This window comes from Rattus norvegicus, chromosome 7, assembly GCF_036323735.1.
Source record: "Rattus norvegicus strain BN/NHsdMcwi chromosome 7, GRCr8, whole genome shotgun sequence".
NCBI classification, from domain to species: Eukaryota; Metazoa; Chordata; class Mammalia; order Rodentia; family Muridae; genus Rattus; species Rattus norvegicus.
In genome coordinates, this window is record NC_086025.1 from 45,420,981 (window position 1) to 45,445,471 (window position 24,491).

A 24,491-nucleotide genomic window follows, 5' to 3' on the forward strand; every position below is an offset into this window, starting at 1 on the left:
TCCGTTTGTGCGCACGCGTGCACGCGTGTGTGTGTTTGTAAAGATGGGGGAAGTGAAACAAACTTTTAGTTTTGCTGTATATCATAGACTGGCCTTAAACTTACAGCAATCCTGCTGCCTCAGTCTCTGGAGTCTGTGATTGCAAGTGTTTGTCATCATGTCATATGGCTTGGCCAGGAGTAGTACCTGAGTAACTAGATGTAGGGTATGTAAGAAAGAAAGAGTCTAGGATCTTTAAACGAGCCATCGAATGGATCCAGTTTCTCTTTGAGATAAGAGGAGTATGAGAAATAATTATGTTTTGAAGGAAGATCTTTTTTTTTAAATATTTTTTTAAATATTTATTTTCTTTACATATATGAGTACACTGTAGCTGTCTTCAGACACACCAGAAGAAGATTCCATTACAGATGGTTGTAAGCCACCATGTGGTTGCTGGGAATTGAACTCATGACCTCTGGAAGAGCAGTCGGTGCTCTTAACCGCTGAGCCATCTCTCCAGCCCCAAAGGAAGATCTTTTATGCCTGCTAATTTTGTTTTGCTGTTTGACATTCAGGTAGTTGAATGTGTAAGTTTGGAGAGAGCTACCAGATGGAAATCGACAGTTAGGTATCCTGCGTAGGAATGGTGACTTGTGGGCACAGAGCTGCTTTCGGGTGTGGTGAGGAGTGTAGAATCGACTCTAGAACAGCTGCACCACACTGCATTTTCTAAACGTGCTGCACTGCACAGAAAGTGACAGGTCTCTTGAAGGAAGTTTTTAAACACATGTATAATATTGCAGTTCTGCTTCTGGAAATTAAAAAAAAAAAAAAAAACCACAAAGAAAGTCCCTGAAGATAAATGTATGCACTCATGTCTGAGGCAGCATTGTTCACAGTTAACCAAAGGGTGGAAAGAAACCAAGTGTCTATTGATGGGGAATTTATAAACAAAAGGCAGTGCATTGGTACAGTGGGGAACTACGCCTGAAGAAGGAAGCACCCTCTGACATTTTAGCAAACCTGGTAGAGATGGCGTGCACTGGCATAAGCCAGAGAAAAAAGGACAAGAACTGGACAATTTCACCTATATGGTCTACCTGGAATAGTCAGATTGGTGAGGCACGTAGAGGAAGGTGTGGGTACATTTCTGTAAACCTAGTCTCTGTGAGGCAGAGGCAGAAAGATTTTGAGTCAGAGGCCTGTGTGGACTACCTTAGGATAGCCTGTCTAAAGGAGAAAGGTAGAGGAGAAGAAAAGAGATGTTAAGCAAGGACTGACAGAAAGATAAAAGACTTGTTTGATACATATAGAATTCTAGTCTTGCAAGATGAAGGAGTTTAGAGTTCATTATATAACTGTTAATATACTTCACATGTGTAATACATGCTGACAGTGGTTAAGATAACCCATGTGGTTGTATGGTAGCTCACTGTTGCTGCCTAACATTATTAGACTAGGCAACTTACCCACAAATCACTAGTCCAGGAAAATAGTACATTAGAGTTCCCATCAAATTCATAACTTTTCTTCTACTCATAACATTGAAAAGGCATGCCAAACTGTCTTAAGATAGAGTGTGTATATTTAAGAAGGATTATAAGAGATCATGGAAGTTTGTAACGGTGTTTACATAATTTTCCTTACATTTGAACGTACACAGTTTAAAATGATGGAAACATATAACTAGTGTGTCTTCACTACCTATATATCTTGGTAGCAGTATGCATTATATCATAAACTTTTATTTCTCTACTGCAGTGACTCCAGGCTTTTTAAAGTCATGAGTAGGTTGGAATTTAACTATCTCTTTTTAGATTGCTGAATAGAATGTTTCAGTGTATTTGTTTTAGCAGGAAGGTCAGAAGTACCAGGAGCATGGTGACATCGGGTGTAGGGCCAGAGGGAAACAAGTGGAACCATGCTGTATGTGTCTACTTAGTTCTCAGAGTGCAGGCTGAGGGACAGATGAGTGGATGCCTTGGATCAGGTGAGACCATCAGTGTCAGGAGACAGAGTTACACAAAACATAAAAAAGCTTGAGTGAAAAACCTTTGTTCTTTAGCTTGACTGTGGTTATGATTCCATAAGTCTGTATATGTTAAAACTCTCTCAGTCGTACACAGAATGTCTGCCTTGTGTCAGGTGTGCTTGAATTTAAAAATAATAATTTTAGTCCCAAAAGAGAATGGAAGTGCAGTCAGGGATAGAGTGTTCATTTAGTTTATCAAACACTCTAGGCTCGTTCTCACAGCTGCAAAACAAAAGACAGACAAGGTTCAAGAGGGAACTTTTGTTATATGTGTCACGATAAAACAGTTACATAATTTAAATTTAGAATATGTATTTATAAAATTACTATGTATGGATTCCACATTTAGGTAATGATCATACAGGTTTTATCAAACTGTTAAAAGTTAGATAATTGAGAAAAGATGGTATTTTTTTTTCTCTATTAACATCCCCCTAACCCCTCCCCCTCCCCTTCTAGATGGGCTTCCCCTCCCCATCCTCCCCCCATTACCACCCTCCCCCCAACAATCCCGTTTACTGGGTGTTCAGTCTTGGCAGGACCAAGGGCTTCCCCTTCCACTGGTGATCTTACTAGGATATTCATTGCTACCTATGAGGTCAGAGTCCAGGGTCAGTCCATGTATACTCTTTGGGTAGTGGCTTAGTCCCTGGAAGCTCTGGTGGTTTGTTATTTTAAAGAGTTAGCTCATGTTGAAGTATGGTTCGTCACGAAGTAGAAGATAAAGGTTATAAAGGAACCATCAGACTGAGCACAGGAACCACAATGGAGGAGTTAGAGAAAGGACTGAAGGACCTGGAGGGGTTTGCAACCCCATAAGAAGAATAGCAATATCAATCAAGCAGACCCCCTGAGCTCCCAGGGACTAAACCACCAACCAAAGACTACACATGGGCAGACCCATGGCTCCTGCCACATATGTAGCAGAGGATGTCATTGCCTGGAATCTAATAGGACGAGAAGCCCTTGGCCCTGTGAAGACTCTTTCCCCAATGTTGGGGAATGTCAGGGTGTTGAGAGGGGAGTGGGTGGGTGGGTGGGAGGGGTACCATTCTCACAGAAACAGGGGAGGGGGGATGGGAGACAGGAATGCAAAGGAATAGAAACTAGGTAAGTCTTTGGAAATGGAATCTTCTTGGTCCTCAGAATAAAAGAAATCATGTGACTACTGGTTTATTGAAAATAAGGAACAGTCATTAAAACTTAGGTATATATTTGAAGTAAAATGCAGAACAATGGTTTCTTTATCTAGGCATTCCCATACATGTTGTCTTGAGTCCCCACATACTTATAATCTCCTACCTTTTCGTCATTTATTCAGTTACCTTCCCTTAAATACCTTTCTCCCTCTTAGGATGGCATGACCCATACCTGTACATATTACATTTGTACGTATACGTTTGTACATAATGTAAAAACTGGGCTAGGATCCACATGTGAGAGACACCATGTAGTATTTATTTACCCTTTTGAATCTCAGATGCCTCAAAGCTTAATAGTTCCAGACCTGCCTATTTCCCTGTAATTTTCTTTAAGATTTATTCATTTATCATATATAAGTACACTGGAGCTGTCTTCAGACACACTAGCAGAGGGCATACAGATGGTTGTGAGCCACCATGTGGTTGCTGGGATTTGAACTCAGGACCTCTGGAAGAGCAGTCATTGCTCTTTAACCAGTGAGCCATCTCTCCAGCCCTCCTGTAATTTTCTTAATTTTACTCCTCAGTAGAGCTAAATAAAATTCCGTTGTATGTATATCCATGTTCACTCTCTGTTCATCTGTTGAAGAGCATGTAGGCTTATTCCATGTCTAAGGAAATATTTAAAGACCTGTAGTAGAGTCAGAGGGTTATAAAAAGCACCTAGAGCCCAGGAGAAATAGTATATATTAGACAACTAGTTATAAAACTGGAGCACACAGGCTGTCGGAGTTTTTGCTCTGGATGAGTATTTCCACCATGAGATTTTCTAGAGCTGAAAGAAGAAATGTGTAATAAATAACTTTTCTGGTTTGGTTTTGCTCTTTTGAGTGAAGGCCTCTTCTGTGTAGCCCAAGTTGCCTCAGCTCACAACCCTTCCTCTGACTCCTAAGTACTGTGATTACATGTGTGTGCGACCACATGCAACTAAACAAAAATAATTTAATTGTCCAGTTTGCCATGACGAGAATTCAGATGGAAAACTATTGTTTTCTGCCAAACAGTGATAATTCTTTAAGTCTTTCCGTGCTGCTGTTTGTTTAACATTAGTTAGCAATTATTATGGACAATTGGTACAGGCACAGGTGGGCTTGTAGTGGAACCTGATTCTGGGACTCTCATCAGTTTACTTCAGCATCCACTAGATTCATAGTATGCTCCAAGACATGTAGATAACCGTGTTTGGTGTTCTGATGGTACTGAGAGATGTCAGGATGGCTCTAGAGCAGGAGTGGATGAATGGGGTATTCTGGGAATGAGTCATGAGACAACAAAAGAAAGGAAAAGAGAAGCTGATAGTGGTCCTACAAAGCTGTGAAGCACCTGTTGGTACAGAAATGGATTGCAGAACTTTATGCACATATTTTCATTTCATCCTTAGCTCTTCTGTGATGTCTATAGTTCCTGCTAACCCTGTTTCACAGATGAGGAGCTCAGGCTTAGTCCCTAGCCAATGTTCAAGGAGAACGGATAATACTATAGTCCTGTTCCAAACTCTGACATGATGCACTGAGATGATGCATTTGAGATGGCTCCGCAAGTTAAGGTCCTCATGCAGAGGACCGGAGTCTGTTTCCAGAACCCACATCGGGCGTCTCTGAAGTACCTAGAACTGCAGCTGCTTCCATGGGCGTGGGCGTGTGCTTATGCGAACACACATACTCTTTCACCGACATATGCACATAAAAATAAAATATTTTTGAAAGATACAGAGTTTACTTCTGCCATTGTGACATACTGTATGTCCTTGAAAGTAATTTTTGTTGCTCATTTTATTCTTACAGTGTCAATATTGTGTTTACATAAAATAACAATTCTAAAGAAACAGAATTCTAGTGGAATCTTAGGTTTCAATAATGTCTAATAAAACACCCTAGACATATCTCTACCAGAGATAACCTTTATAGAATTATCTCTCCCTTCCTCCAGTCTCTTCCCCTATATCCCAGTCTGACTTCAGATTCACCATTCTTCTCCCTCAGACTCTTGAGCAATGACGTTATAGGTGTATACCTTGCCCAAATTTGGTATCAGAATTCTTATACACAAAACTTGATATTAAATGTGGGGGGGGGGAGGAACACCCATTCAGAGCCTGCCCCACATGTGGCCCATGCATATACCGCCACCCAATTAGACAAGATGGATGAAGCAAAGAAGTGCAGGCCGACAGGAGCCGGATGTAGATCTCTCCTGAGAGACACAGCCAGAATACAGCAAATACAGAGGCGAATGCCAGCAGCAAACCACTGAACTGAGAATAGGTCCCCCGTTGAAGGAATCAGAGAAAGAACTGGAAGAGCTTGAAGGGGCTCGGGACCCCATATGTACAACAATGCCAAGCAACCAGGGCTTCCAGGGACTAAGCCACTACCTAAAGACTATACATGGACTGACCCTGGGCTCTGACCTCATAGGTAGCAATGAATATCCTAGTAAGAGCACCAGTGGAAGGGGAAGCCCTGGGTCCTGCTAAGACTGAACCCCCAGTGAACTAGATTGTTGGGGGGAGGGCGGCAATGGGGGAAGGATGGAGAAGGGAACACCCATAAGGAAGGGGAGGGGGGAGGGGGATATTTGCCCGGAAACTGGGAAAGGGAATAACACTCGAAATGTATATAAGAAATACTCAAGTTAATAAATAATATATATATATATATGTATATATAAAATGTGGGGGGGGTGCGTGTGTGTGTGTGTCCTCATGTGTAACAGTGTGGCGGGGAGTGGAGTACATGTGTGTCTTCATGTGTGACACCTCAGGCACTGTCAGTCATTTTGTCTTTTAGTTTAATTTCTTTTATTCTTGTTAGGTAATCACTCACTGCTCTGCCCTCCCCTCCCGCCATGGTCATTCATCTTTAAGGCAGGGTCTTTGGTTGACCTGAACTGGCGAACAGGTTAGCTAGGCTGACTGGCTGTGGAGAATGAGGAACACATTTGTCTCTGCCTTCTCAGCACCAGGATTGCCACGTACCACTTCAACAGCTGAGTCCTCTCCCTAGCCCCACTTTAAGTTTTTAAATAGTTCTTTGACTTTTTATTGTTATAAGAGGGATCTTGTTTTATAGCTCATGCTGGTCTGTATCTCACTTGTTATGTAGCCCAGGCTGGCCTTACATTCTATAGTCTCCTGTCTCGGCCTCCTCAGGGTAGGCCTTATGCTTTCTTAATCTACTGTATTTGATAATTATACTTAAGTAAATTGCCTTCAAAACTGTAATGATTGAACAGAGGTTAAAAGAGTTCCTGCTTCATATTTCTTGTGATTTTTGTTCTTTTTTCAGTGAAAGTTACAGATCAGGTTGTTTGGTTGGTTTTGTTGGTTTTGTTGACCATTTGGTTGGTGGGTTGGTTTTAATGACTGTTTGGTGAGGGTGAGTGGGTGGGTGGATCTGGTTTGTTTCTAAAACAGAGTTTCTCTGTGTAGTCCTGGCTATCCTAGAACTCCCTCTGTAGACTAGGCTATCCTCAAACTTAGGGTGCCTCCAAAGTACTTGGATTAAATGTGCACCACAACTACCCAGCAAATACCAGTTTTTTAATGTTAGCTATTTTATTATATTTTATATATTATGTATTATTATTTTAATGTTAGCTATTTTATTATGCTTGAGAGATTTGGCTACATTTTGTGTAATTTCACTACCTTCAGCTTGCTGTGACAGCTGTTAGTCTAATCACTTTAATATATCCTAGGTAGTCTTATCTTCTACTTGGACAGAATGACAGCAGATGAGGGAAGGACTAGTTACATAGTAAGATTTTGTTTCTTGTAGCCGATAAGGCAGTAAAAGAAAAGCAGAATCAGAGTTTAGAGCTACTGCTAATTGCCAGTGCCTTGGTGTTTATTCCTAATCTACACTTGGCGTGTAGTTTTCAGAAGAACCTTGTGAGCTAGGTAGGTGCTGTGGTTACTGCATGTTGTGAATCCCAATTCACTCTGGGTTTATTTCTAGTCCTTACCCTGTTGAACTGTTAGCCACAGAAATTATGGCTTTTTCAGCATCGCTAGTCAGCTTGTCAAAGCTCTGAAAATGTGAAAATGGGTCTCTTAACATAAGTTACCTGACTTATTGATAGTTTTGTTTTGTTTTAAATGTTGATGAACTAAACATAAGTTACATTTAAAAATTATTTTTAAAGAATAAGGGAAGAGAAGTCTGGACAGATGCTCAGTGGTTAAGAACACTGGCTGTGGGTTATGGTGGCTTACAACCATCTGTTACTCCAGTTCTTAGGGCTCCAACACCGCCTTCTGACCTCCATGGCCACCCATCACACAGGTGGTACACGTACAGTCCAAGCAGGCAAAACACCCACACATAAAAACATAGGAAGGATTTTTCTTTTCTGTCCCCCGTTAAGCAGATTGTTGATAAGGTTACCTTCACAGCATACCTTAAACTTGGACTGTTTTGGCAAGATTTGGAGGCAGAAGGAATATTGAGTAAAAAGTGTACTCACAGGGAGATGCAACGCATGTGTACTTACTCCAGAAAGGAACCCCCTGACAGACCAAAGTCAGAGCTGCACCAGAGACCAGCTAGGTGAGCCAGTGAGCTGTTTATTGGCTCTGCCAGGAGTGTGGGTGAGGGGTTGCTAACAGGAGCAAGAATAACTCCAGGGTGTTTTGTCACTACAAAGCCCATCCTAACAAGGGTGACAATTAAGAAAGCTGAATTCTTGGAGCAGTGCGCACCATCTACAGGCATGTCCATTGGCCCCAGACTTCCCTCTCACAGCTGTTCAGTCCCTTCTTCCCCAGCAGTTGTTGACCTCTGAAACAATGGACAAGGACCTTAAGAACCTTGGAAGTTCCTGCTTTCTCAGATATATGACATTTTGTTTACCTTCTGAGACTCCCGGATTCTCAATTTGGAAGAGACTGCTATAGGACAAGGAAGTGATTGCTTTGTAAGGACAGCCATACAGCTAGATGAGCACTGATAGAAGAGTCTGACTGCTTTAGTGTGGTGAAAGTGGAAGAGATTCTGAAAAGAGGTATGTCCTGGGAAGTGGTAATTCCCTAAGCAAGCAAAATAAGGATATGATTTGTGTGGAGATGATTGTGTAGACAGAGCACGGGACCTAGGAACCTAGATGGAGGTGAGATTGTCACACTGGCCGAAGGTAGAGGAGGAAGACTAAAGATGAAGTTAGAGATGCAAGTCTAGACCTACGGCCTTTGTCTGCTACCTAAAAGACATTCATTCACCTTTGTCTCACAGGAGAGAGTCACCCACTGACAACCGGTAAGGGGAAAGATTTGGGACTGGTGGGTGTTGAGCCAGAAAGGAGTGATAAGATAAAAGGACAGTGTGAAGGGAGCTAGTGGTAGGAACTGTCAGAAGACAGTCTAGGAGATGGCACCGTTGAATGGAGAATAGGCATCCTGTGAAGGGACAGTGACTGCCCAAGTGGCGGATAAACAGTGATACTCTGGAAATGTAAGACAGGCAGCAGGCAGCAAATTAAAAGTTCCAGGCAGTTGTTGAGCTTTCCTGACTGGTGTTTGAGATGCACATGGTGCAGTGTTCCACTGCATTATTTCTTTTCATGCTTTTCTGTGTCTCTAACTCGGCTTGTATTTGGAAGGACATATGTGCATATAAAATTAACTTAAAATGATTAAAGAAAATTAGATCTATGAATAGAACTGGGTCTTTAAAAGTACATCTCCACCAAGGCCAAGACACTAACCTATCACTAGGTTTAAAAGTAAAACCTACACTATTTTATTTGGCCCTAGTACCAAATCATCTAAATCATTCCTTTTTTAAAATATATTTACTATTTTGTGTATGTGTGACATCTTTTTCTTCTGTATCTGAATTCAGATCTGTGTTCAGACTAACAGCAGTTTCTGTTGCTGTGCCATGGAGCAACCAGAATGAACCGCTTCACTGCCTTTCCTCCTACTCCTCTAGTTAAATAGCCTTTCTCTCCTGGTAGCCCCCAGACTGATAGAGCCATTTTATATCTCCAGGGTTCAGTGTAAGGGACACTTCTAAATTAACATAGATTGGGTCATGCTGTTCACTGTCCTCATTAGAGAAAGTCTGGCTTCCTTCTGTAGAGAGCATCTATGTGGATTGCCCAGAGCCTACGAGTACTTTCTTGCCTTCTTTCCAAACAGTGGTGTGGCATTACTTGGCTTATTTCTTGCTTTAGTGTCATTTATTAGTGACAGTTTGTTACCAGCTAATAAAATAGCTCCTCCTCATTAATCTCAGTCACCTTTGCCCTGTTTTGGTTTTCTTCACAGACATAACATTTTCTGCCTTATAAAAGCAATGTTCACTTCTCATAAAGCACCTGACTCATAATAGGCACTTACTACATATCTGATTGAAAATAAGAGTGGGTGGGTAGACAGATGGAAAGGTCAAAACCATACTGTTGGGTATATAAATACGGATTGTGAGAAAGATATTAGCTAAGGAGATTAAAGGATTGTTATGTTTTACTCATTTATCTAGTCACTCACTCAGAAACTATTTTCTTACCGAGCTTGTTTAAGCTTATCTAAGCTTTCCAGGCTTAGACTTCTTTCCTATATCCTGCCAGATGGTAGAGGTACCAAATAAGGGTACCTTTTATTTATATATATATATAGATAGATAGATAGATAGATAGATAGATAGATAGATAGATAGATAGATAGATATAGATATAGATATATAGATATATAGATATATATCTATATCTATATCTATATATATCTGCTTTTTATACGCTCAGTCTTCCAAAGTACAATAGCTTATAAATACATTGTAATGTGTGTCATATATTAAATAACCATTAATTAAAACTGTAAGAAAGCATAAGATCATTTAGGAATTTCACCATTATCTTTACTAATTTAATTTTCCCCTCAAGATATAGAGCTCTTTGAAAATTGGAAAGAGAAAATTTTACTTGTCTTTTGTATTTTTCCTGCTTTTATCACCTTAGCCAAGAACATCTAGTGCTTATAATACTTTGAAATGAAAGAATTTCTCTGTGACTTTGACAGTACTAATTGTGTGAAGAAAATATCATGCTAAAAAAAGAAAAGTGTTTAGAGAGAAAGAGAAAGCAGTTTAAGGCCTGAAGCATTCACAGTCATTCGTGTGTGTGTGTGTGTGTGTGTGTGTGTGTGTGTGTGTGTGTGTGTGTGTGTGTGATTTAATAAAATAATACATGTTTGAGAATTATTCGTATATGATTTTTCAAAAACCTTTATTTTGACCAAAGGATGCTGTACCTTGATAAGTGCTTAGAGTAATCAGAAGACACATAGCCAAACTGGATGTGGCATCTCACGCCTTTAATCCCAACATTTAAGATAACTCTGTGAGTTCAAGGCCAACGTGGTTTACAAAACTAGGTACAGACTGGCAGAGGCCACACAGTGAGACCCTGTCTCAAAGAACAAGCCAGAACCAAAATAATAGTGTGGGTCAGAAGCTAAATAAGTGACTGATAAGGTTAACAAAATAACTATTGTATGTCACATTCCTTTGTTAAACAAATAATTAGCAACTATTTTTTTTAAAACCATGGTTTTTATTTAAACATTAAATTTTTTGATAATCTTATTGCACTGTGTAGAAGTTGAAAGAATATTCTCCAGTAAGGAAAATGAAAATAATGTTTATGTGCCTTTTCCCCCAAAAGGTGTTGATATAGAAGCAGCTCGAAAAGAAGAGGAACGCATAATGCTTAGAGACGCGAGGCAGTGGTTGAACAGTGGTCACATCAGTGACGTCCGGCATGCAAAGTCCGGAGGCACAGCACTCCACGTGGCAGCGGCCAAAGGGTATACAGAAGTTTTAAAGTATGTATTACTTTCGACAGAGTTTCTATATTTCATTTTTCTTAATTTTGTTGCTCCTTTTCTTAAAATATGTGCAGATACTGTTTGGAAGCAGACTATATAGATGTCTCTTCTCAGGAGAAAAGCAAAGATGATCTTGAATAGAATGGATTTGGTTTCTAAACTTTTTCCTCAAATTTTGAATATTTCTATTCTCTCTGTTTCAGTTACAGTTTTCTCATAAAATTGATTTGTGTCAACAAGCCATTATGTCACCTTTCAAGCTGATAATTATTAGAGTCACCAGCCGTTCCCATATTCACTAGACATTGAGAATAAAAACAACATGTAAATAGCTTGCTTTTTATTATAAAAACACTAGAATTCAAATTGCTAATACTATGATATTAAATTTATTCCATAAACATCTGCGACTATATAAGACTGTATGGTGATCAGCTAATTTCTTTGCAACAGAGTTCCGTTATGTTAGTGTGTGCACACATGCATGTGTCTATGTGGGCCTTCCTCATTAGAAATAATAAAGGAACTCTTTGCAGACTTTCTGACAGTTTTAATCTCACCTTTAGTAATGTAGGTATTTCTTAGTGGTAAAGTGCTGTAACCAGTGTTCTTATCCCTCCCTGTTTCTTTCTAGTCTAGAACGTTTTTATATTTTCCAACTCCATTAATAAGTGATATGATTATAGTAAGTTAAATAACAGTTATTCTTTACCTCAGCAGATCTACCTCTAGTAACTTTTATAGATATTCTTACACACACATAAGAACAAAGGTATGTGCTGGCAACGTAATTTGCAATAAAAGAAGAATGGCTTAATAAATTATGGTACATAGTTTCCCTGGAAGACTCTGAAGCATTTAAAACATAAGTGATAAATTTTCTTTTATATTTTAGAAAGAATGCTAGGGTTATTATGAAATTTTAAAAATTAGCTTTGTAATGAAATGTCTCCTCATGGGGTTATCAAAATCTACAGTATCATTACATTAGTAAAGTAAAACTAATTATTGGTGTTCATCATGAGAAAATGCCCTCCTTTTATGTTCTGTGCGTATCAGTTGTGTTTGTGTGTGTGTGGTACTTAGATAAATAAAATGAGAAAAGAAAGGCAGAAAGCTGTTCCAAATAGTCTTCTCCTTTCCTGCTGTCACCTTTACACCCTTCCTTTCAGCTTGATCTTGGTGCCTGTTCCTCCTGTACAGCCTTGTAACTCCACAGACCTGTCTGCGGACTGCTGCTTCTCATTTTCTCTCCATCAGAGACACTCCTTGAGTGGAGGCGCTCTTCTTGTCCTTTCTTTCTTCTTTCTTTCATTTGGGTTTGTTTTTCTTTTTTTTTTTCCAAGTGTCCTCATAGGACCTAGCATATTTAAAGCAATGTAGTTGTTGAAGATGTACATTCCTGCTTGTCTCCCCTCTACATATACTCCCAAGTACATGTTGCTCTAGAGATTAATATTATTAAAGCTCATATTTCCTAATAAGGATATGTTTATTATCTAATAGTCTAGTGTTATTTTTGCTCTATTAATAAAATCTCTGGTCATGCATATAATAGAGGAGATTTGCTTTAACATAAATCTCTGAGTTTACATTTGTTAGCCTGTTCTTTAGGTCATTGCTTTTAAATACTAATCTGTAGACAAGTACCAGGCAATATTATAAGCAGCATATAGGATTATTATAATGATTATTATTTTGAATGTAAGATTAGGGGTGGCTGGATATGGAGAACTGGCATAGTGGTACATGCCTACATTCCCTCTCCTACGGCCGGTTCCCTCCTAAGGCAGCTTCACCATGGGCTTGTCATATATGGAAAGACAGTCTCAAAACCAATAGAATGTATTTAGGTAGACCGAGCCTGAGCATGCTGATTCAGTAGTGCTATAGCTGAGCTAGAGTGTTTTTTATTAAAGCAAGTCTTAGTACGGCTCCGTTACCAAGCTAAGTTTGTAAATGGATGGCGTACCTAGATATTAATAAATAGGCTGATGTCTATTTCTTATGTTTTGGCTTGTTTTACACAGTCTGACTCTGTAACCCAGGCTGGCAGCAGTCATCCTGCCCCAGCCACCTAAGCAGTGATTGCAGACATGAACATTCACACACAACCATCACTCCTTAACAGTAAACAGATAGTGGGGATTGTATATTAGCTGTCACTGCCACCTCCTGTAGGTAAGAAGACCTTCTCAAGTTCACCATCTTGGACAGTCAGGTAAAAGTATTCCAGATTGCTGATGTAAAGCCTCGTTTGCCTGTGTGTGGGCTGCGCTATGTGCAATTTATAGGTTCATTATGAGAACATAATTTTTGAGTAAAACAAAGGTTGGTGTCAATATGCAGTTAGAAAGGCATGCTAATTTATGTAACTTTGCTTAGTATTAAAGTTTATTCCTATTTTATAGCTTGTCGGTGATTTGAATATCTGCTTTCTACTGCTGCAAAATATAAGACTCGATGCCCTTGAAATAAGTGTTTCGCTTTGTTTGTTTCTAACCATCAAGTATCAGTTTCTTTTGAAAATTTTTTGTAGCAATCATAAAGGTACACAAAACTTCCATAAACCATTTCCTCAAGTTCAAAGTAACCAAGTATTACAAAATAAGCTTCTTGGATCCTGGTATATTTTTAGGCCACATTTGGTCTGAGATGATGTATCATCTGGACTCTAAAGATAGCTCTGGCAGTAAACAAGCGTATATACATATTGATCCATTGTGCTGAATCTTAATTTTGAAACTGGGCTTTTCCACGAAAATTTTTACTTGCAAGTGATACTAACAAAAATTAATTGGTGTCATATCAAACTATAAGTCAGGGTATTAGGAATTAATTAAAACCTCCTTATTGTGGCAATGACTCAAGAGTCTAATGTAGATTATCGCTACTTGCCCACTTAATTCATTAAGAGGAGGAGGAATTAGAAGTCTCAAAAGAATTAAACGCAAATTGTGGTTAAATTGCATGGTAGAAGGCTACTGATCATGTTTGTTAATTTCAGATTTTAATGATTATCTAATTCACTGTAATTTCTTTAGACTTTTAATACAGGCAGGCTATGATGTTAATATTAAAGATTATGATGGCTGGACACCTCTTCATGCTGCAGCTCACTGGGGTAAAGAAGAAGCATGTCGGATTTTAGTGGACAATCTGTGTGATATGGAGACGGTCAACAAAGTGGTAGGCCTTTAAACATATTAAAAACACCACATGTAAAAGAGGAATTATGTGATCTCTATCTACTGTCCATCATTAATTCACTTACTAACTTTTAACTTGTTTTAGCTTCCAGATGAGTTGTTTATGGCTCTGTTCTACAGAAATGAGAGTTAGGATTCTTTGAGTAATTATACTATCATGCTTATACAAAACATTTGAGTACTTGCATAGCTACTGTATTTTTAGGTACACATAAACAAATGAATTACATGTCTCTGTAAATACTTGCTACCATCAGTAGAAGCTGGAACAGTGTACCAGGGTGTTTCTGATTCTGTTTGGTTGAGTCTTTAGGGCTTGCGCTCATTGGTTGGTTGGTTGGTTGGTTGGTTGGTTGGTTGGTTGGTTGGTTGGTTGGTTGGTTTTGAGACAGGGTCTCATACAAAGCTGGCCTTGACTTCAACTCCCAAGCACCCACCAAGCTGATGGTAATCTCACTATCCTGCACACGGTAGTTAAGTGACAGTGGATAGTGAAACAATATTATTGAGGTTCAGCATTTACAAAAAAATTCAATGAGTAAATGATTTCCTTAATGATTCTTAATTGCATAAAGGAAATGAGGGAAGAAATATTTGCTATGCTATACATCATTTTTATGGAATCAAGTTACCAAGTTTTTTAGATCACTTTTCCCTTTCAAATAGTATTCTTTTACCAGGATTGCTAGTTAGTCTGCTCCATGACGGTAAACAGGCTTCATATACTCACAGTTGAAAGCTTAAAGGATGTGTTCTGACTGTTACCATCTCCACTCTGGTCTACATTTCAGCTTCCTTCCAGTGTCCTTACAGGACACCTCTTCACGCACATTGCTAGTACTGAAAATTAACGGTTTATTTGACACTAGTGGTTTTCAGAGAACACTAGAAGGGAGGTTTGGGGGGCTTTTTTGTTTTGTTTTGTTGTTTTGTTTTGTTTTGTTGTTGTCATTGTTGTTTTATGAATTGAAATAGTTTTCCAAAAAGAATATATAACTTCTGACTATGAACACACTATTTTTCCCTGGCTGGATTAGTGTTCTCCATAGAAATATGTAAGACTTAATCTGTATGAGAAAAATTATTTAATTTTGCCTTTGGCCTATATTTATCTTCTTAGGTATAACTCATAATTATGCACTAGGAGACAGGAAAATAAAATCTTCTTCCATAAATTTGAGTTAGTATTAGACCAGCTTCTTCTGTCATCTTGAATTTTTATCTTGTATTCCTGTTAATAGCTCTGTAAATGACTTTGAGATCCCTGTGTCTCATATTCTGTCCTGTCCCACCCTCTTACCAGTCCCCAGGGACTGTGTGTGCACATTTAAGGATGTGCTCTGAGAAGCTGAATTTCCTTAAAGCCTCACTATGAGGGGCTTTCTTTCAGTTTTCTGTTTCTCTACACTGTTTATTTTTATTTGTACAAATATTTCTTTTATAAAATATCCAAACCTTTATCTAAATATAATTTCTTTTAAAAATGTAGGACTTCATAAACATAATAGACATAAGATAGAATTTTAAATGCTTTTTACTGTGTTTAATCATAGTTTTCAAGTTTCTTTATTAAATCCAATAATTGCACAACTTTCCTTTGTGAGTTAAGCTGTTTTCTCTGTTTCTTTGGTTTTGCTTAATTTTTTCTTTTTAGATTTTTATTTTATGTATATAAATGTTTTGCCTGCATATATATATATGTATGCATCCCATACATGCCTGGTGCCTGCACAGGTCAAAAAATGCTGTCAGATCTTCTGGAACTGGAGTTATAGATGGTTGTGAGCCACCATGTGGCTGTTGGGAATGGAAGTCAAATCCTCTGCAAAGGCAACAAGTACTCTTAACTACTGGGCCACCTCGCTAATCAGTCTTCTCTGTTTCTACTGATTGCACTTAAAAATAGTGTGTCATGGTGTATCTGTTTGCCTCCCCCTCCTCCACTTTAAACAGGGTCTCTACATAGCTCTGGCTATCCTGGAACTCACTCTGTAGACAGGCTTGCCTTGAACTCAGATATCTCTGTCTGTCTCTGCCTCCCAAATCCTAGGATTAAAGGCATGTGACACCAATTTCAGAACCTTTTCCTTTTTGAGAAAGTACTTTCTATAATAGTTCAAGACTGTCTTCAGCTCACAATCTGTTCAAACTGACCTCTCTTCTACCATAGACTTTCTGGTGCTAGGATTACAGAGGTGAACCCCATATATGGCATACCTTATGTTTAATTAGAACAGCTCGTTCTGTGCCAATTGTGTAAGCCTACTATATGAATTTACCGTGTTATTTCATTCTTAAGAATTATCTCTATGGGTTGGGGATTTAGCTCAGTGGTAGAGCACTTGCCTAGCAAGCGCAAGGCCCTGGGTTCAGTCCCCAGCTCCGAAAAAAAGAAAAAAGAAAAAAAAAAAAAAAAAGAATTACCTTTATATGAGTGGGTGTTTGGCTGCATGCATGTCTGTACACATATATGAACAAAGCCCAAGGAGGCCAGAAGAAGTAATTGGACCTTCTGAAACTGGAGCTGTAGATAGTTGTGAGTCACCATGTGGGTTCTGCAATTTGAGCTTGTTTCCCATGTTAGAGCAGTCAGTGTCATCTCAGAGGGTCCCTTTCGTTAGTAATCTGTTAACCAAACCTTTGAAAACATGAAATAAATGTTCTTAAAGTACTATGAGTATTTACGTGAATTAACTAACAGTCAAAAAGGTTAGGGCTTCCATACATGCCAACATGCATATGCATGTTCAAACTCTACACATTGATTTTTTTTTTAAAAAGGAAAATATGATATGTGGGAATAATAATAATATAGAAAATATATGAATTCTATAAAATCAATAAAAATTTCTACATGGAAGTTGATGTTCAAAAAGTAAATAGAAATTTTTTTCAAGTTTTTACCTTTTCTGCAAACTATAAATTATCATTTAAGCTCTTAATATTGATTTTAAATATAAAAACTTGTTTTGTTGGCTTATTAAAATATTTTTTATAAGACTGTACCTATTATTTCTCCTTTAATATCAAGGATAATACTTACTGGAATTTCTATCAAGGCTCAATGATGAGAGCGTAAGTTATTAGCTTGATGTGCAGGTTTAAGTATTTCTGCCACTAATGAGCAGAGGTGTTTGTTTTCCATCATGACCCTGCCTGACCTCATTCTTTCTTGCTGTGAAATCAGATTATACGTTCCAGCAGTACAGGCCTAGGTTGCATCCCCCTACCTCCCTCCAGCAATACAGACCTAGGTCTCAACACCCCCCCACACCACCCCTTTCCAGCAGTACAGACCTAGGTCGCATCCTCCCCTCCCCCATTCTCTAGTCAATTATACAGAACAATGAAAATCATAATTTTTGTACCAGCTAACTTCACTAGTAGTTCCACCAAAGACTATAAAGGAAATTAGGTCTGCAAAAGTATTTCTTTTAAAATGTGAGGAAAAAAAATACAGAGCTGATAAAGTAGATTGAAGCCATGTCCTTGATAGATCTGTGGCTTTGCTAATTAGTAGGTATATTGAACTGATTTTCAACCAGCTTGATCTGTTCCTGTGATTTGACAGGAGCACCTACTTTTCAGTATCTCGTCACTGTGTCCTTAGCTCTTCATACGTGCTTAATCTGACTGAGCTGCTCACTCTCCTGGGCTTGTATTCCAGTAGTAAAGCCAAAGGCACATGATGACACTGGCAAGCCTTAACGTACTCAGAGCCTCACTAAGTTTCTTAATGTCTTAACAGCCTGCAGGAAAGTCATGGCTATGTGATTGGTACATGTTGCTGGGTGGTGGAGCTGTGCAGATTAAATTGGAAATTTTTGTTTATTGCCCACATTTTACTATTGAGTTTTTATTCTTGATCAGCTGCTGTTTGAGCCATTAATGAAGGGAGAAAATGAAAAGAAAGGTTAATAAGGGAACCGTTTCTAACTATTAAAAAAGAGAAATTAAAAGAACCTTTTTTCATTTAACTGCTGCAAAAATATAATTGCAATTCAAAATTCATGATAGTATTTTAGTCGTAAGAGTTGGTAAATTTTTAAGGAATAATTTGAGTTATTTGAGCATCAGAGCATGATCTTGAGTCTGTAATAACGTGATTTTAAATACAAGCTGCATTAGACTAGAGAGTTTCTAAAATTTTAGAACTAATTGTCCAAGAACTACAATATGCCAAAATTGAAATTAACATGCTACTTAAAATTCTGAGTCAGGGGGGTTGGGGATTTAGCTCAGTGGTAGAGCGCTTAAGGCCCTGGGTTCGGTCCCCAGCTCCAAAAAAAAAAAGAAAAAAAAAATTCTGAGTCAGTTGTTTTATAATACGGTTTGTTTTTTGTTTTTTTTTTTTTAAATTCAATTTAATTCTCAGCTTCTAAGGCTGAAATGGGACAAGAGAGTTGTTGAGCTTTGTCCCTGGTTGGGTTAGAGGAAGCAGATTTTAAAGGGATTAATTTTACTACCACAGGGAATAAAAATAGATGGATAAATGTTGCTTTGAAGTAATTTTTAAAAACTAAGCATTACAGGGCTGGGGATTTAGCTCAGTGGTAGAGCGCTTGCCTAGGAAGCGCAAGGCCCTGGGTTCGGTCCCCAGCTCCGAAAAAAAGAACCAAAAAAAAAAAAAAAAAACTAAGCATTACTTGAGGCTACTGCATATGCACACACACATGCATGTACACCTGCATGTATCCACACATCTTTAATCAAGTTTTAGAAAATAATCAAGTTAAAAGGCCTTGAAACCTAGTTACCACATCATTCCACTTTGAACATGGAAATTGCCCACAAACAAAACAAGCAAGCAGACAAAGCAATTCTGTGCAGCAGTGTTTGTGGCGGTGCTTCTTTACTGTTATTTGTGTGCATGTGTCTGAGTATGTGCAGTTCAGTGGGTGCATTTGAGTGTAAGCTATGAGCAGCAGACCCCATAGAACTGAGTTACAAACAGCCATCAAGTGTGAATCCAAGGAACTTGGGTTCTCTGCAGGAGCTGTCCTGCTCTTAAACCATAGAGCATTTATGTTAGGCATAAAACCAAAGCATATGGATGGCTTAGATGAGCAGAATGAGCGCATTCACGGCATTGTATTTTCCAGTAAAGGGAGTGAAGTAGGCATATGTGTCATTACATAGATGAATCTCACAGCATAGGAAGTAAAAGAAGCCTATCACAAAGAATGTCTGAAAGGGTATTGTGCAGTTTGATTCATGTAAAGTATTCATCAGCAGACATAGACATAAGGTAGGCTAGCGGTTGCTGTGGGTTAGAAGAACTGGGAAGATGGTAGACTAGAATAAAAGATAAGCGTCTTCTTCTGAGGGTGACAGAGTGCTGTTGCAGAGGTGGGCGGGGCCACTGGGCTCACTGGCCTCACCTAGCTTACTTGGTGAGCTCCAGGCCTACAGGAGACCCTGTCTGTAAGACAGAGATTGAGACAGATGTGAACTCTTCATGTATGCTCACACACATACACATATACCTACATAGACACAAATGTGTCAGTGTATACACACTCTGTGTTATCTGTGTAATTAGTAAGAATTGTTTATGTCATTTTATGATATACTGACTTTTTTACTGTTACTACTTCTCATTTCCTGTCTAGGGCCAAACAGCCTTTGATGTAGCAGATGAAGACATTTTGGGATATCTAGAGGAGTTGCAAAAAAAACAAAATCTGGTATGTTTAATTGCTAAAAATGTTTACATTAATGAATTCTTCATAGCTTTGCATTTCAAGCAGTTGCAATGTTCTGGTGATGTTTCTTATTTCTTACTCTTAGTAATCAAACAAAATGACAGGGGGCTTGTCTTTGGGGTGGTAGTGGTAGGTCGCTCATATGTTGGTTGCCTATTTCTGTCTTACTTTTTAAAAACTGAGTATTTATTGCATGTTTTTCTAATATCCTAAGACAACATGCTTAAAGGTGTTAGAGTAAACTCTGAGTTTATAATAGCAGGCCCAAAGAGATAAGGAGTTTCATTGCTAGGAGACAGACTCCATGTAAGTCACTATCAGAACCACTGGAAGTAGATAGTGGGCCCTGATTGCTTTGTAAACTGAAGTTAAAGGAGTTGCATTTTTTTTTATTGTTGGTTAGAATTACTGGATTGTGTTGTTGTTTCTAAATTGCCAAGTGTTTTTCAAGCTTTTCATTTGCAGCTAAAATTGAGATCTTTTTCTAATGTCAGGTTTTAAAACTTTGTTCTCTTTATGCTTTGTACTTTGCTAATTCCTGTTACCCTTCTTTTTCCTTTACATAATTGTGGGTGAAGCTCCATAGTGAAAAGCGGGATAAGAAATCTCCACTGATTGAATCAACAGCAAATATGGAAAATAATCAACCACAGAAGACTTTTAAAAAGTAAGTTATAAGCAGGATTCATTACTGTTATGAATGGGTTAACACAATGGCCACTGGAACTACTGTTTTGGGTCTGAAGGAAAATAGTAATGTATTTCAACTGTTCATGTTTTAAATCAGTGTTTTCCTTTCATAGCAAGGAAACGTTGATTATTGAGCCAGAGAAAAATGCATCTCGAATCGAGTCTCTGGAGCAAGAAAAGGCTGATGAGGAGGAGGAAGGCAAGAAGGATGAGTCCAGCTGCTCCAGTGAGGAGGATGAGGAGGATGACTCCGAGTCCGAAGCGGAGACAGGTACGACTGGAAGAGTGCACTAGTTGTAATTGTACTGTTCTTGTGGTTTGAAGGAAGGTAAGGATAGGCTTCTGTTTTATGCTTTGGTACAGATTTGCTACTTAGTATCTGTTGAGTCTATATTGGTGGGTGACCTGTAAGTTTATTGCTGTCTACTTGTCAGGAGACTGGGGCTCACCTTGCCGTTGTTTAGATTTGAAGAAGGTGCAGGGGCTGATCAGAATGTCCTAGGACTCCTATCGGAGGGCACAGATAGAGTTTCCGGGGTTTCCCAGCAGCTAAAGAACACATCTACTGATTATTGTGATTGACTAGCCTAAAAGGCTACCTCTATCTGAACTCCCCACATTCTCCCTAAGAAACGGTCAAGGAGAGGAGGAGAGGGCTGCTGCAACAAGTTACTTTCCTGAGAGGCTATGGAGTAATTTGTTTGTTTTAAAACAGTTGAAGATACTTCTAAGTATATAATACAACAAACACTCTCATTCTAAGATTTCAGGTGTAATAGCTACTGAAGCTCAATCATACTTCAAATTTTTCTTTTAGTAAAAATAAATACTATCTATATACAGTTTTCTTTAACATGTATCTTGGCTTTTCTTTTCTTCCTTCCAAAAAGGCAATTATGAGGGTTAAATAAATTTTTAGATTGTGTATAATATACTCAAGTAATATGTAACAACTATACTGTAATACAGAAGTCATAATATTGATAATATTTACTTAATGAGCCGAATGGTTGTACTGAGTTTATTATTTGTTCTAGAGTGGAAACTTGATGCAGTTAAAATATTTGACGTGTTTTTTCACTGCTTGATTTATCTCCAGTGCCTACAACAGTGCTGGAAATATAGGGACAATGGGTATTCTTTTGTAATAACACCCTATTAAAGTAGATTATATCTAGAAAGATGAAATTGTTCATATTTAACTTCAAATTTCTTAGAAGCAAGAAAGTTCTCTGGAACACTTAGACATATTGACATGACTGTAAGTTAATTGTTGCCAGAAATATTTTTTTAGATTTCTTAGAATAATGGTCTTCAACAAGTTATTTACTGAGTACTTAGAAAATTCATGGTTATTGTAAGATTTTTATTTATATTGATAAGTATTCAAAATTGAAATGTGAGTTAAGATTCATCCTCTAGTTTCAAGAGTTACAGAAGTTAGGTTCTATCTGTACCCTTCGTTCTCAAATAGGTTTTGGGTTTTGTTTTGTTTTTAGTTTTTAGTTATAAAAATGGAGCATACTTAGAGACAGATTTCTAAAAACTCCTTTTAAATTCTACCAGTTGGGCTAGAAAAAGACTCAGCAGATAAAAGTGAGAGTACTGGGATTTAGAGCTCCACAACCCATAGTAGAGAAGCCAGGCAGGCATGGTGGGTACGTGGGATGCAGTCTTTGGGAGGCAGTCAGAGTCCTAGGGCAGACCAGCCAGCTAGACCAACTGGAGTTAGTAGACTTCAGGTTCGCAGAGACACTTTGCATGATGTTGGCTTTGGGCCTCTGCACATATGAACATATACTCAAACAAGTAATTTTTTTTAAAAAAAATATGTTTGCAAAAAGTAATAAGGAAGGAGCCACAGAAGCCAAATTCTTGTAGAGTCTTAACTGGTAACTGTGTTTTGTTTTGAATAGATAAGACAAAACCCATGGCTTCTGTAACTAATGCTCACACTGCCAGCACTCAGGCAGCTCCTGCCGCTGTGACAACACCTACTCTGTCTTCCAACCAGGGGACCCCTACATCACCTGTTAAAAAGGTAAGCCAGAACTGTTAGTAAACCACCCCGTGGTCTGCTTAAGTACCATTTGCACTAACTGGTGAAAATAGTTCTCAGTGTTTATAGTTGTCCTCAAAACATACCATATTTTCTGCTCTTGAATTGTAACTTTCTCTGAACCATGGTATAGTGTCTTTTTTGCCTTTTACAATTGATAGTAATTTGATATTATAATGAATTATTAACAAATGTTAGTTATTAATTAAAGTATGGCAGGAAATCCAAAGCTTCTCTATAATATTAAGATTGATGGGTACAGTGGACATTTTTAGTTCCATTGTCTTTGAGACACTTAAGTTTTGTATGCTTTGTTTCTTTTAACCAGAAGTGTATACTGGTAATTTCTCACCCCAGAAAGTACAGCATGGAAAGTCAGTGGGGGCCCAAGCTAGGCGAAAAGCCATAATCTAGATTTCATTTTCCATCTTGTACAAGGCGCCTGGCATGCCTCTGTGAGACCCAGTAAAAGTGTGTTAGAGCACCAGGCCTCTCTCCGTGTTAGCTGTTTTCACTTTGGGAAAATTGCTGTCTTTCTTACCAAACAGAACAAAGATAAATAAAATTACTAATGTACAAGTTTGTGGAGAGGCAGAGCATACAGAGCTGAAGATAATCCCGATTGCTGACTTTGTTTCCTCCATCCCCTCCATTGTACACCAGAGCTGGGTTTTCCCAGAGCTGCGCTGCTCTTCTGAAGCGCAGTCATGGAGAGCCTTTTGCTTTGCTTTCCTAACCTTCCAGTCTCCTCACAAAGGTCTCTCTGCAGCCTGATCACCTCTAGTGAGCTCTCTTGTGCCTTTCAATGTGTAGACATTGTTTTTCTCCAGAACGTTTAAAAATGTATGGCAGAGACCATTAAACCTCATCCTGACCCTATCAGTGTGTATCTCCTGGGTACAAATGCATTGTCCTTCCCTTCCACAGTAAAATAATCAGGCTTAAGAGAGTTAACGTTGATATAGTATATACTGTTTAATCTGCATAATAGTAATTTAATTTATGCTAACTAGTAAGTATATGTATTGCACAAGGTTTCCAGATTTTTCTTCAAGTAGTATCTTTTATTGCTATCTGTGTTTTCAATCCACATGTCCTGTAAAAGTCAGACATGGTGCTTAGTTGTTGCACCTGTCTGTTGCATATCTAACAGTGTTTGCGTTGAAGGGATTTCAGACTGACTTTAATTCCTCACTGTGTTTCTACTCAGTATTGTCGTGTGCAAGTTGGTTAAAATGTGGTTTTAATTTTTTTAATTGTATATATAGGAGTTTTTTTTTTTTTTAACCTGCAGAGTAAGTAAAACTCTCTTCTACAACTCTGAGATATGGAAGTGTAATTCAGTAATAGAGTATTTGTCCAGAATTCATGAAACCCTGGGTTCAGTCCCCTATACTACAAAAAATAAAATAAAGCTCAACCTAAGAAAAACCTAAGGGAAAAAAAAACATAAATTTTCAGTGCTAGAAATATATGGATGTCACTGATGCATAGTTTGAACATCAGAAAGCTATAGAAATGACTTCTTTCCTTTACTGTTCTACAACTCATGTTCTTATGACTGTAATTACATATGCTTGATAGGAATGCTCTTAAACTGTTGTAAGCATTTTGAAGACATTTGTCATGTTACCAGTACTAGCAAAGTTTATCTGAACTATATTTACATTCTATTTTACTTCTAGAACTGTCATGTACTCTTTTAATAAATACTAAATTTCTGTTCCTTTCGTTTAGCTCTTGATTTATTGTCTATTAAGATCATAGGTTTATTTCAAGTTCTCATA

The 24,491-nt window shown here is 38.3% G+C and overlaps 1 protein-coding gene across 13 annotated transcripts in view; it reads left to right on the forward strand.

Moving 5' to 3' along the window:
• Positions 1-24,491, forward strand: part of Ppp1r12a (protein phosphatase 1, regulatory subunit 12A) — a 111,237-nt gene that overhangs the window by 52,059 nt on the left and 34,687 nt on the right. For 12 of the 13 annotated variants that reach the window (XM_006241311.3, XM_006241315.3, XM_063262871.1 and 9 more), the window contains exons 4-9: positions 10,879-11,038; positions 14,086-14,230; positions 19,863-19,937; positions 20,534-20,622; positions 20,759-20,916; positions 22,562-22,686. In XM_006241311.3, coding sequence (XP_006241373.1) covers positions 10,879-11,038; positions 14,086-14,230; positions 19,863-19,937; positions 20,534-20,622; positions 20,759-20,916; positions 22,562-22,686 — 752 coding nt within the window. Of the gene's footprint in view, positions 1-5,858; positions 8,221-10,878; positions 11,039-14,085; positions 14,231-19,862; positions 19,938-20,533; positions 20,623-20,758; positions 20,917-22,561; positions 22,687-24,491 lie in introns of those variants that run through there. The other variant, XM_006241316.5, reaches the window with a different exon arrangement.